This window comes from Petaurus breviceps, unplaced genomic scaffold (assembly GCF_028583685.1).
Source record: "Petaurus breviceps papuanus isolate PSGF00001 unplaced genomic scaffold, PetGlider_PUasm1.0 185, whole genome shotgun sequence".
NCBI classification, from domain to species: Eukaryota; Metazoa; Chordata; class Mammalia; order Diprotodontia; family Petauridae; genus Petaurus; species Petaurus breviceps.
Window position 1 is genome coordinate 23,997,679 of NW_027185797.1, and position 13,562 is coordinate 24,011,240.

Consider the following 13,562-nt stretch of genomic DNA (forward strand, 5'->3'; position numbering starts at 1 on the left):
GAGCTGGTTAAGGGCCTGGGAGGGCACGCCAATCCAGCCTTTGCTGTGGCATCATATTCCAAAAGGCCTGGCATCGCAATGTAGAGGAAAGTGCGGTAAGAATGAGAAGGCCACACCTGCCCAGGTCTTTGGGGAAGGAAGTAAATTATATGAAAATTCGGGAAAACTGAGCCCTTCCCCCAATGCCCACCCTGGGAAGCCACTCTGCTTCGGGGCAGAGGGGGAGACCCACAGCTTTCTAATCATTTTTATGGCTAACAAATTCTAATGAGGCTTTTTTATGTAAAGGAAAAAAATACCAATCTTACCAGCTTATTAAGCTCAAAGGACCTCGTTACTTAGTAAACTAAAAATCTACCTTTGAATGGAAAAGACTTTTTCTTTGATTCCTAATTAATTTTATTTCATTTTATTTAAAGCTAACTTCAAGGTAATATGTGAGTCACAGTCATCTCCAAGGCCAGGCACAACAACTTCTTCTATTCATATTTCTATCCTATTTGGCAATTCAAATTACAGATTACAAATTACAAATTAGCTGTATTTTGAGGGGACACAATCGGATGCTTTCCCAAGTGTCCCTAACTCAGGGTGGCCCATCCGTGAGAGGAAGAGCCAAATAAAGTGTGTTCAGGAATGTTATCAAATATTACTGCTTATCAAGAAAACATCCAATTCTAAATAGATGTGTTAAAGCCTAGGAAAACCACATGAACTGATGCAAAATGAAAAAAATAAGACCATAAATTAGAGAGGAAAGAATAAAAGACAACTAGATACTGTGTAACAAGACTAAGCTTAGCCCCAGGGAAAAACTCCTGGCAACTCCCTCTCCTTCCCAGAGAGCCTAGGACTACTGCATACTGCATATATGGTTCGAGCACTTTGCTGAACCACTAAAAAAAAATCTTTGTTATGAGAAAAAGGTAGAGGCTGGCAGTGGCATATTCAGAAATAAAAGCAATATAAAAACAAGATAGATGGCTTCCAAAAATTAGGTGACAAAACACAAGGTAGCTTGTATATCTAATTCAGCAACACAGAAATAACAAAAACACGGGAGAAGCAGAAAAAAGGTAAGTGATGTGGGTACCCATCAATCGCAAAAAGGAAGAAAGCAAATTGTGGTCCGAGAAGGGGAAACTTATTATTTTACCATAGGAAACAAAAAGTCTGAGGCATTCAGAGGAACTCCTATGAAGTAATGTCCAAAGGAAGGCAGCCGAATGGAAGAAGTACCCAGGCTGACTCCAGGAAAATGAAATCAAAATCTAGGTTAATTGTTTGTAATTGGACCTGAGGAGATGGAGAGGGAGAAATGGAGGAAGAATGTCACAGACCCTAACTGATCAGATGGCTTTACCCAACGGTCTGTCTTTGTTATATAGAAGAGGGCTCCTTTTCAGGAGGGATAATTATCTAGAAATGAATGTTATAAAGTAAAATAAATAAATAAGTAAAACTTACTTTATAAACAAAGAGGACTACATAGGACACATCTGTGGGGTAATAACCATTTTCCCCTTGAAGTAATCTCTTGGCAATTTCTGTAAAAAATACCTCAATACCAAAAACCACTATAATATTGGATATATTCCCACAAGCATCTCTCACAATGAAAACTTCATTTTCAAAGTAATTTCTTTTGAACCCCCTAAACCTCACTGTTTTCAGGAGGCAGGGGTCTGTGAACCTGTTTTGTAAATATTTGGATAACTATTTCAACAGAACTGGTTTCCTTTGTAATCTTATGTATGTTTAGATGCATTTAAAACACAGCTCTGAGGAAGCTCCAACAGACTGCCAGTGGGGTCTGTGGTTCAAGATAACCTGCTCCCTAAATTAGGAAGGCCCTCATTCCAGGTGGAGATCAGAGCCTAGAGGTTAGAGATTATTCTAATGGATTTTATTGAGGTAGCCACAAAAGGCTGGACATTTAAAGCTGATCCCTGCCCCCCCCCATCTGGTTTACTACCATGCTCATACATACTAACCCATGAGAAACAGAGGCCCTGCTCCCCAGCCCCATGGGCTGTGGAAGGCCTGCCTCTGTCATCTTACTAGGGCCCAATGAGTTCACCCAACAAACTTGAATTAAAGTGGGGGACCTTCTTAGCTGAGGAGTAACTGTTTAGTACAAGCTCACCACAAGTCCAACATCTTAACAGCAGAGCTAGGTCAGCCCCGAGAATGAACTTTCCTCCCTCCCCAGTATCCAGTCAGGGCTGTCTGGTTTTGAACCCTGTAAAACGATACTTTTATGGATAACCATCCAGAAAGAGCCCACAGGGTCAGTCACAGAGCATCACAACTGTTCGGTAATGGGAGGGGGCAACAAGACAGGCCCACCCAGGCTCACTCCATTTCAGCTACTGGTGCCTGAGGGGAGCAAAATGGTTTCTCCAACCTGGCACTCAGATGGCCCCAAAAGGGTGCTCTGATAGCCACTAGTACTAACTAAATGGAAATGTGAGGAGTACCCATTGATTGGAAAATGGTGGCCCACTTGACCATCAGGCCCCAATCATGTCATAGAAGCACACAACATTGAAAACCACCTCCATTCTCCAAGCCTGAACTTCCAGAGAAATAAACAAGAACTCTCCCCAAATTCATATTTTTAAATGTGTCAAAGAAAATACAAAGAATTACAAAGAAAAGCAATTACAATGAAATAATTAGCAAAACATCAGGGAAAAGCCAGGCCCAGTTCATGGCCCCAGGTTAAGAACCCCTGTCGTGGATACATACTTTCTCTCTAAATGGGGGTTATAGAAAGAGTAATATCTGGCCTTGCCCTCACAGGGCTTGGTTTTCAATCCTGGCATGGGACCTGAAATAAGTCAACTCCATTTCTCGGGGCTCAATTCCCTCATTCCAGAGGCTAGGAGATGATTCATAAATGTCTGTCAAATTGAAACTGGAAAACCATGGCCCCTGGTGATGTCTCTCCGGTTCTTTCTGGCTTTAAAATCTATGGTCCTGGATGACATGTGTTAATGGCGATAGCACAGAGGAATATCACAGTGCTGTTTGGAATCCCAGGGCCTGCATTCAAATCCTGACTTAAAAGTCATTTAACCTTATCTATAAAACAGGGGTAGGGGGGTTGGACTAGATGCCCTCAGAGCTCTATGCACTTCTGACAGGTTCCAGAGGTTTCCAAAGGTAGAACATCTCTACTACTTAAGCCCAAAGGTTGTGGGGTAGGGGGAAGGGCAAAAATCCCACTTGGAAACCAAACTGTAGGCAATGCCAAGTGGTGACCATCTTGGAGGCCATCGTTTGGGAGTTTCCCAGGGAACTATCTGCTTGGAGTTTGCATTTCTGGAAAGGTATTTATTCTTAAAGATCAAGCCCAACCCCAACTGGGCCTTTTCCAGAAACATTTCCCCTGGCTCTGTGTGCCTAAGGGGGAGCAAAATTATAATTCTTTGCAGTTCAGTCCAAGAGAAAGGTCACCCTCTCTCCCCAAACTGGTGCCAAGCCTGGCTACAAAGTTTCTCCTGACCAAGACAGCAGTTCTTAAAAACAATGAGCCCCCACCCCCTCAAGGGCAGCAGCTCCGGCCTCTCTCTACAAAGGCAGAGCTGGCTACAATGTCTTCCCCTTCCCTGCCCAGGGTCTGCTGCCTCCAAAATAATCACCAAGACACAGGACACATTCCAGATTGGGGGGGAGGGGGGCTGGGAAACAAGGCAGGAAAGCCTCAGCCTTCCCCCACCCCACGAAATGCTGATCCACCTCGATGATCATTAATTAACCTTCCTCATTTCTTCCCCAGATGTAAAGGACTTTTATTTGCTAGGGCCCAGGGCCCCCGGGCACTAGGGTAGCCAACAGTCAGGCGCCATAAAAAGGACAGGAGGGGAAGCAAAGTTGGGTACCCCGAGTTCCTAAAACTTCATGTCGGAATGACAAAAACTGACCATTTACCAAGAGAGGCACCATTGCTCTGAGGCCAAGCCAGTCAAATGGCCAAATGGAGAGCCCTGGTCCTCTCTCCCAGACCATGCAAAAAACTTTGTTTCAAGTCACTTGTGCAATAGGCCATCCCTCTGCTCTCCCAACTGACCCAAGAAATTCAATGTATTTCTTTCAGGTGCTCAGATAGTCTTCCTGCAACACCCAGTCTGCTACATTATCCAAATTTGACTCTTCTCCTTTCTGATTTAAAAAAAAAAAAAGGCTTGGACAAGGGACTAGCCCTGAGATTCACTGCTTAGAGAAAACTCAGGATAAGGAAACCACTTTTTCTTACCTACCAATGCAGGTATTCTGGCAATATAAAGTCTGACTCAAGGGGCCAAGGACTTGGCCCAGATCACACAGCCAGAGATAGGGCTGAGTTTGAACCCAAAATTGACTGGTGCTCAGGCGCTTAGCCTTTTTATTTCTTATAGCAGAATACCTCATATTTTTCTTAAATCAAGACAAAATTGTTTGGGAGGTTTTAGCAGTCAGTATTTCCAAAATTGAGCAAGTCCTCATTCATTTTGTAAATTCTTCCCGAAAGATCAGAAAATATCCAGGTGTGACCCATAGGGAAAGGGTTATTTTGGAATGGGGAAAAGGTTCAGAAACATTCAGTGAGACAAATTTTTGCTAAGCTAAAGTTCTCCTTTTGATGGCAAAGCATTTGAGAAAGCCTGAATAAACCCACCAAAATCAGATGCACATCCTTGAACTGTGTCTGTCAGTCACCATAAAATAAACAGAGGGCCCTGAAGCATCTGATGAATTATTTTGAGACCTGGGAAGGCAGCAACACAAGGTCATCTTTCTAAACAAGAAGGTATTAAGAGAAGAGAAATTGAAATGATCACAATCTTTTAAAGGAAGAAACTGACTGACCTCTTTCCACATAGGATGCCTACAGTGGTTAAACCTTCTCCCTACCACTACAAACATTTTAAAAATGAAAAACAAATTAGTCTTCTTATACAAAGTTTTTTAGTCTGCTAACCCAAAAAAATCTTTTCGAAATAACTCCATAAATAAAAAATAAACTCCTGGAAGAATTTTTTTTCAACATTCATTAAAAAGAGGAAGATTTCATTAAAAAAAAAAAAGCGGTGGGGCTGAGGAAGCCACAAATAAAAATCCAAGTCATATAAAACGATGCTGTCCTGAGAACCAATTATTTCACAAACTATTTTCAATGGGTTACCACCATCCTTTAGCCTACAATTCATTTGCTATCCTTAACTGGAAAAAAAAAATCAACTACTCCCCACCCAGTCCAATCCAACAAAATAAAATAAAACCACCAGGGGAAAAAACCCCCACTACCCAAGTTAACTGGCTATTCAGGTGAAGGATCAACAAATGCCAATTCCCAAGAGAGACCCACACAGGCTCAAGGTGCCATGAATTTTTTTATATACTTGCCCCTAAATCCCAAGCTTTTAAGATTCTAAAAATAATTACGATTTCGAGCTTGTCAATTCTCTCAAGTTCCAACAGAAATCCTTCCTTTCTCAATGAAATCCTCATCCTTTTCTTCAAACAGTGAAAAAAATAAGCCACTCAGTGGGAAAACCATGTGGGGATTTCTACATGTTCACTCTCCCATTCCTCGTGGGGAGCAATACTCACTTGTTTAATTCTTAAAGGGAGAGGCTGAACAAGCGGGCTGGAATTTCAACTCTTTGTCCACAGAATTAAACAGAAGGATAAATCCAAGTTCCCCACCCCTCCCCCCCACAAAAAGAACTAGTAAAAGTAGCTACCCAAAGCCCAAGCCCCAGTTTGTCTTTTCCAAACAGCGGACTGGTTAGCACAGCTCCCAATATTCCACTCTTCGGAAAATTCACTTTAATTTATCCAGGCAGATCACGAGAAGTAAACTTGTAACTACATCTCTCTCTCTCTCTCTCTCTCACTCTCTCTCTCTGTCTCTCTCTCTCTCGACCTTCATATGCACGTTTTAATTCTGGCATATTAAGAGATTTATTTTCTTGCTGACCCTTAAACTGCATTCCAGCCACCCTCCAAAAGTTAGGGTCAAGCGAAGAGGCCCCAGGTTATTCCACGAGGGCAACCAAGGTGTGTGGGGAGTGCCGGGGCAGGTAAGAAAACCGTGTCTCAGCAACAAATGCATCTTCACCCCCTCCCCCGCAGTAACGGCCAGCCACCTAACTCTGGGGCTTCGGGGCAACCCACCTTCCAGCTGCTCCAAGGGTGCCCCGGGTCCCAAGTGACAAGAAAAATACTTGGGGGGAAGAGGGGCTGGAGACCTAACGGGGCACCCCGGTTCTCCGAGATAAATCCCAAATCGAGGCAAACGTGGACAGCTCCACGTGTGCAAGGAGAAACTGTGCCCTTCTCAGGCAGATTAAGGCCTCGGGAGGGGGAGAGGGGCCAGCGTGGGTGGGTGCTGAGGGCAATCGTGCAGGGTGGAGAACCTCGGGGCTTGCTCAAACTTGGCAAGTTTGGGGCTTTTGGTGGGGAGAAGGCAATTGCATTAACAGGAAGGTAAAAAAACACAAGCCCCTCGCCTCTTTCTACGCCCAGTCCCCCTCAGGATAAAATTTAAAAAGCCAATGGGGCAGCATGGTGGTGGGTTCCCTCCTTCCTTCTGTCCTAGCGTTGCTATGCTAGCTAGCCCAGGCCTCGGCTCCCTCTCTGGCCCTATTTTTCCAGAGCACGGATGCATGCACACGCACACACACACACACACACCCACGATCCCCAACTACCAGACATTAGCTAATACGCGGTAGAAAACCCGCTTTTAGAGGCGAGGAAACTGAGGTCCAGAAAGGACAACCGACTCGCCCAAGGTCATGCCACTAACAACGCGGCCGCGATTCGGGTGACTCAGCCAGCTACAAAGACTTCCACATGTGGCGGTCCCCACGGCCCTCCCGCCCGCTCACCTCGTCGTCGTGCTGCTGGCAGTAACTGAGCCGCTCCGGGAACACCGAGAGGATGGAGAAGGGCGAGCCGGAGAAGGTCTGGCCGAGCGCCAGCTGCGCCGCCGCCGCAGCCGCCGCCGCCGCCGCCGCCGTGCTGCTGGCCGCGGCGGCGGGGCTGCCGAAGCGCTCGATGTAATGGTCTTTGGTGAGGCGCACCCGCTGGTGCGCGCGGACGCAGTTGTCGCACAGGTGCTCCTGGCAGTCGAGGCAGCGCGAGCTGGCCGGGTTGCCCTCGTCGCACGAGCTGCAGCGCGCCTCGCTCTGGCTGTGCGGCCGCCGGAGCATCAGCGAGGAAGACGACGGGGACGACGACAAGGACGGGGCGGACGGGGCGCGCTGCGCGTGCTCCCGGTGCGGGTGCTGGGCCGCCGCCGCCGCCGCCGCCGCCGCCGCCGCCGCCGGCTGCTGCTGGGCAGAGGAGGAGGAGGAGGAGGAAGGCGGCGGCTGCGAGGAGGAAGAGGAGGAGGAGGAAGAGGAGGAGGAGGAGGAGGAGGGCGGCGGCTGCGGCGGCTGCAGCGGGGAGCCTGCCGAGGGCGGCGGCTGCGGCGGCGGCGGCTGCGGGGGCGCACGGGGGTGGTGGTGGTGATGGTGATGGTGGTGATGGCGGTTGTTGCCGCTCCCGCCGCCGCCGCCGCCGCCTCCGTTGCCGCCGCTCCCGCCGCTCCCGCCGCCGCCGCCCACCACCACCACCCCGCGGCCGTTGTTCTTGGGCGGCGGCGTCTCCTCAGCCGCCACCACCACGTCCAGCAGGTTGCTCAGGAGGAAGTTGGAGGAGGGCAGCGCGTCCATGCCCGACGAGTCGCAGAGCACCACTTTCTGGTCGCAGATGGGGCAGCGCGAGTGGAGGGGCTCCCCGGGCGGCCCGCCCGCCGCCGCCGGGTGTCTCTGCGCCTCCAGACACTGGCGGCAGAAGGCGTGGAGACAGGGCAGGACGTGCTGCCTCCGCGAGGCCGAGGAGGAGGAGGAGGAGGAGGCAGAGGCCGGGCCGCCCCCGCCCCCGGCCCCGCCCCCGCCCCCGGCCGAGTTGGAGGTCTGCGAGGACGGTGGCGACGTGGACGAGTTGGAGACGGGAGCCAGCGGACCGCACATCTTGCACTGGGGGCAGAGCTGGAAATCCGGGTCGGGATACGAAGCCATTTGCCACCGAAACGAGAGGAGGGGGGAGGAGGAGGAGGAGGAAGCTCTGGGGGATGGGGTGGGGGGGAACCGAAGCAACCAACTCACCCAGAAAAATGCTTCGTTTAGTCGTTCGATTTGAGAACCAAGTCCTTCCTCCCGGCACCTGGGAGATATCCGGGCTTTGCAAGGTTTTTTTCTCCCCCCTCTCCCCTACCTATAGTTAACCTTAACGCTGTTTACATTAAATAATAATATCGATTTTCCGGAGCAATCAATAACCGACACAGATTCTCCTCCTTTCCCCTGGGTCAGCCGCTGACAACGTGGTTAGTGTCTTTTCTAGAACGCAAGTGCCTAGACAAGCCTGACCAAGGCTGTGGGTAGGGGTCGGAGTAAAGAAAGGGGGGCAAGGGAACCCCCCCCCTTTGAAACCCCAGGCCAGCTGGGGGTTGGCTAGTAGTTTACACCCAAACAAAAAAAGTAACCGGGGGGGGGGGGGGAGAGTTGTGTGATAATCCTTTAAGGAGCCGAAGCCCAATCTCCCCTCCCCCGCCCGTGAATCCGGTGTGGTTTTGTTTGGGGGGGGTCAGGGTTGCCTAGTTGGTTGATTGGTTTTCACCTGGGCCTCGTCTTAGGAGACGAAAGCAGCCTCAATCCAGTCGAGCCGCGGCCCCCCTGGAGCGGCCAGCTCCCGTCCTCCCCTGCTACCACATGCCCGGAGCACGGGAGGGCGGCTTGGTCGAGGGGGCCCCGCGGTAGCTCCAGGGTGCTTTCCCGCTCACGCTCGGCCGTGCTGAGTTATCTCCGCCCGGGTTCGGGCCACGCGGCAGTGGGTGCTGCTGCACGGGGCACCCCGCGAGCTCCCCCTCCGGCGAGGAGGTGGCTGGCTCTGGGGGGGGCGTGGGACCGCGGGCGACGGCCCGCGCCCCAGCCTGGGGGATCGGGGATCGGGGCCCGGCGGTGGCACTGGTTGTGGCTCCGGGAGTGCCGCGTGCCCACCTCGCCTCCCTCCGCCTGTGGCTTTGGAACGCCGGGCGGGCTGGCGGGCATGGGCTCGCGCGCGCTACCCGCGCGGCGGCGGCTGCTCGTGCAGCCCGGGGCCGCTGGTCCCCGCCGGCCGCCTTGAATTATTCATTCCTAGGAAGATATTATATGTACCCTTTCGCTGGTTCGAGCGGTCGTGCAATGCTATCCGACCTTCACGCACTCCCCCTCCCCCCCACCGCAACCCCCATCCCCCTCTCTCCTCCTTTCAATCTATCTTCTCTCCCCTCGCTCGGACTCCAACCTTTGCCGCGATGGGGGATCACATTTCCTTTGTCATCTTTGCATTTCGTATTTTCTTCTCCCCCCGCCCCAGTTCAATGGCCATTCCAGAAAAGAGCCCAGGGCCTGATGTGAATTAGGAGCAGCCGGCCGTGCACGCGTGGGCCTGGGCCTCGGCGTGGAGGGGGCTGCCTTCCCACACACGCAGCCTAACCTAGTCCAGGAGGAGGGCCCGGCGAGCGCTGCAGTGTCCCGGCTCGGGGGTGCGCTGAGCCTTGGAGGACCTGACCCAACTCCGCCACTTACAGGCTGTGTGTGATAAACGTGTATTTCTCTTGTGTGTGTATATGTGTGTGACTGTCTGCGCGCGCGCGTGCTTCCCCGCTCCCCTTTTTTCTCCGGCTGCTTTCCCATCTCCACCTCCTCTTCCTCCTCCCAGGACAACCGGGTATTGAAACCGATCGGAATTTGGAATCCTTTTAATCTCCTGAGGAGCGAAAGAACTCACTTCCGCCAGATCGAGGAGTTGGGGTGGGGAAGACCTTAGGGAGGGTTGGGAGGAGGGGGAGGGTGGGGGGTCTAAAAGGCAAACAGGAAACATTAGCCTTCTTACTACCGCTGGCTGGCTTTTGTATACTCCCCCTCTTCCTCCCACCGTTCCACACCGAGAGATGAGTGGGCGAGCTAAAATATTATTTTGGTAAGCCACTGGCAAAGGTTGGGGCAGAGCGGACCTGGGGCTTGCCCGTTTCAGCTAAAAGGAAGAGTTAATTTAGAAAATCTATCTTCCACGTTCCTGAGCTACTCCCAGACCAAATGCCAAGGACTTTTTGGTTTACTCCAGTGTTGTGAGAGAGGTGTGTGGAGAAAGGCTGATTTTCTTCTACCGTTAAGATCGATCACACATGTATCTCGTACACACTTAGGACCTGTCCACAAACATCTATGAGCTAGCCCCTCCAAATTCTCAGTATGAACTAGGGCAGTTACTTCTTCCCTCAGGAAAGACTTGACTAAGCAATCTTTTCATATCCGGGATTTTAATCATGGGAAGAGATGGGAGTACTGGGGAATTTTCAGAATTCAGCAGCTCTTGGAGCCCTCAATGAGGCCGGCTGAGTAACTGGCAACGGTTTGGGGTGGGGAGGGGTGGGGTGGGAAGAGATTCACTGGGTCTTTGGTGGAGGTAACAGAAATAAAGGCCAAAGAAGCAGGAGGAGTTAAGGCAAAGCTGAATCTCCCAGCATCTTCATGGTCTTCACAATTCTTGTTTTTGTTTTTTGACATTACTCATGTTTAGTGAAAATAATGCCTTTAAAAAAAAAAGTCCCTGTTTCCAAAACCCACAGAACTCACAGGTTATTTCAGGGCTACCTCCCACATGGCTTATCTTCCTTATTCCAGAAGGAAGTGTCCTCTTCAAAGCCTGGGATTCTGGAAGCAGCCTTTAAATTAAACCAGCTGGATCTATGTGCTGATGGTCCACAGGAAGTAAAGAGACTCAGTTCCCCACCCGCTAAGGACAGCACCACCGGTGTCCCCAGAAGCATAAAAGGTTACTCCAGCCAAGAACATAAGTAGGCCCAAGATGTCCCAAAGACCCTGCCATGAAAACTCCTCCAAATAGCTATGATGGTGCCCTGGAAAATGGAAATGCTCAATACCTTTGGATAACTCAAGAAAGTGAACTGAACCTGGGACTCCCATTAGTAGGGAGCACAGATATGTTTCCATTGATTCAGCAAGTATTGAGCTCTTAAGTCCAGTGATTTTCCTGCCTTATTTATTCCCTTTTTATCCCCATAGAGCTTGCTTTGTAGACGTTCACTTGCATATGGTTTCCTGGCATTAGGCTGTGATCTCCTCAAGGTCAGGGATTGTCTTTTGCCTTTTTTTTTGCATCCCTAGTGTTAGTGCAGTGCCTGACAGACTGACAGACATACAGCAAACACTTCATAAATGCTTATCAATAGAATGAGACAACGTAAAGGACTTTGCAGACTGCAAGCGGCCATATAAATAAACACCTAACCATCACCAGGTGCTGAGAATTCAAAGACAAAAAACAATCTCATCTCAAAAAACTTGCTGTTTGGGGGCAAACAACATGTACATGCCTAGATGATAAATAAATACAAAGTTATTGGAGATGAAGAGGCCCCTTAAGGACTTTGGATTGAATAAAGCTAACCCAGAGCTCCTCCTTCATGTGATCTGGAAATACACTAACAACAAAAAAAACCCAAATCCATGTCAAGTGTTCTGTTAAAAATGACTGAGGTTAAGCAAACTCCACCTATCCCCCACCTTGTGTTGCCAGGGCCCCTTAAGGGGTCCCAGCTCCAGAGTCATTGGGTGGGGAAGGATTTTCCTCTCAAACAAAATCAACGAGAAAACAAATGGGAAGGAAGATTGGCCAAAGGAAAGGTGCGCCCTGCCAGAACAGAGTTTGGGAGAGCCTGCTGTCCGATTGGGCTTTTGGCTATCCTTATCCTCCATAGTAAGATTCAATAATAGGGGCAATCATGTGATGAGCAAAACTCCCCACAAGACAGGGGCAGCTGGGTGGCCCCAGAGTCAGGAGGTCCTGAGTTCAAATCCAGCCTCAGACACTTGACATGCTTATTAGCTGTGCAACCTTGGGCAAGTCACTTAATCCCAATTGCCCTGCCTTCCCCCCCCAAAAAAAAAAAAAAAAAAAAAATATATATATATATATATATATATATATATATTAAAAGACAAATTTTAAAGATGTCAAATGGTAAAAAGCCTTTTAGTTTGGTAATTTTGATTTCAATAAGTCATGAAGGAGAAAGAAATAAGGGAGGAAGGTGTTTTGTGGCTGTATTTATGTTTTCTCAGAAACAGGACTTTGACAGTTTCTCTTAGCCAGAGGCTTCTTTAGGGGGAGATAGGATGAAAAAAGCCTTGTCCTTGTGCCCTGGAGATCAAAGTCCAGGTCCTGGCTTAACCATTTCATGGTTGTAATTCTGGACATGACACTTAACTTCAAGCCTCAGTTTGCTTACCTGTACAAAGGAAATGATAGTCCTCAAACTTCACAAGGTCATAAGAAAGTAAAAGGGCCAAGGCATGCTGATGGTAGCAGACTGTGACCACCACAGTAACATCTGAAGGAAAGTTCCTTGGGGAACCTTGCTTCAGAAATGCAGGAAACCAAGGACACTGTAATGAAAGTTACCCTACTGGTGAAAAAGGGTAAATGAGATTCAAACAGGGCTGATCTCAAATGAAACGGGACCTAGACAGGGCTTATTATTATAAGTTTTCATTATTAAATTTTAGTCTATTGGTTGATTCAGAACCAACTATTAATTTTTTAATTATTCTAAAATCCATTGACAAGTAGGAGTCTTCCCATGTAGAAATCAGAGTACAAAAAGAAAATAAGAATTAGAAATATATATGATGAAGCAAACAAAAACAAATTCCCCTCCCCACCTAGGTTAGAAATGATTGTTCATGTGCATGTAAAAAATGAATCTGTTTTTCCCATTACACTCACCCCCATCAAACAGAACCTGAAAAAATAAACCTAAAAAACAAAGTTCTTGATACACAGTTGCATAGTCAAGAAAATGAAAAAGAAATCTCCCCATCAGCCATGTCCAAAAATGTATGTCTCTTTCTGCTTCTTAAATTCATTACCTCTGCCAAGAGGTGGGTGGCTTTTTCATCTTCATTCTTTTGGACTCAGAATTTCTCCATTGAGATGATTAGAGTTCTGATGCCATTCAAAGTTGATTTTCTCCATAATTTATCATTGTATAAATGTTCTCCTAGGGCTCAACCTTCATAGATTACTAACAGTCTCCCCAGTCTCCTCTGAAATGGACCATCTCATGATTTCTTATGGCACAATAATTCCGTGACATTCATATATCACAATTTGTTTAGACATTCCCCAATAAGACACCCCCTTAGTTTCCATTTTCTAACTATCATGATGAAGAACTGCTATAAGTATTTTTTTATATAACAACTAGCATTTATTTAGTGACTTATTAGCTCGTTAAAGCACCTTATTAACAACTTTTAACCTCCCACCAACACGGGGAGGTAAGCAGTATTGTGATCCACATTTCACAGATAAGGAAACTGAAGCAGGGGTTAAGTGACTTGCCCAGAGTCACATAGCCAATAAGAGTCTAATCTAAGGCAAGATTTGAACTCAGGGTCTACATATAGATCTTTTTCCTCTTTCTTTTATCTCTTTAGTGTATAGACCTAGTG

The 13,562-nt window shown here is 48.3% G+C and overlaps 1 protein-coding gene across 1 annotated transcript in view; it reads right to left on the reverse strand.

Annotated features, from left to right (window-relative positions):
- Window positions 1–7,875, reverse strand: part of TRIM71 (tripartite motif containing 71) — an 87,783-nt gene extending 79,908 nt beyond the window's left edge. The window contains exon 1 of the mRNA XM_069088579.1: window positions 6,882–7,875. Coding sequence (XP_068944680.1) covers window positions 6,882–7,709 — 828 coding nt within the window. The 5' untranslated portion in view covers window positions 7,710–7,875. The remainder of the gene's footprint in view (window positions 1–6,881) is intronic.
- Between the last annotated feature and the right edge of the window lie 5,687 nt (window positions 7,876–13,562).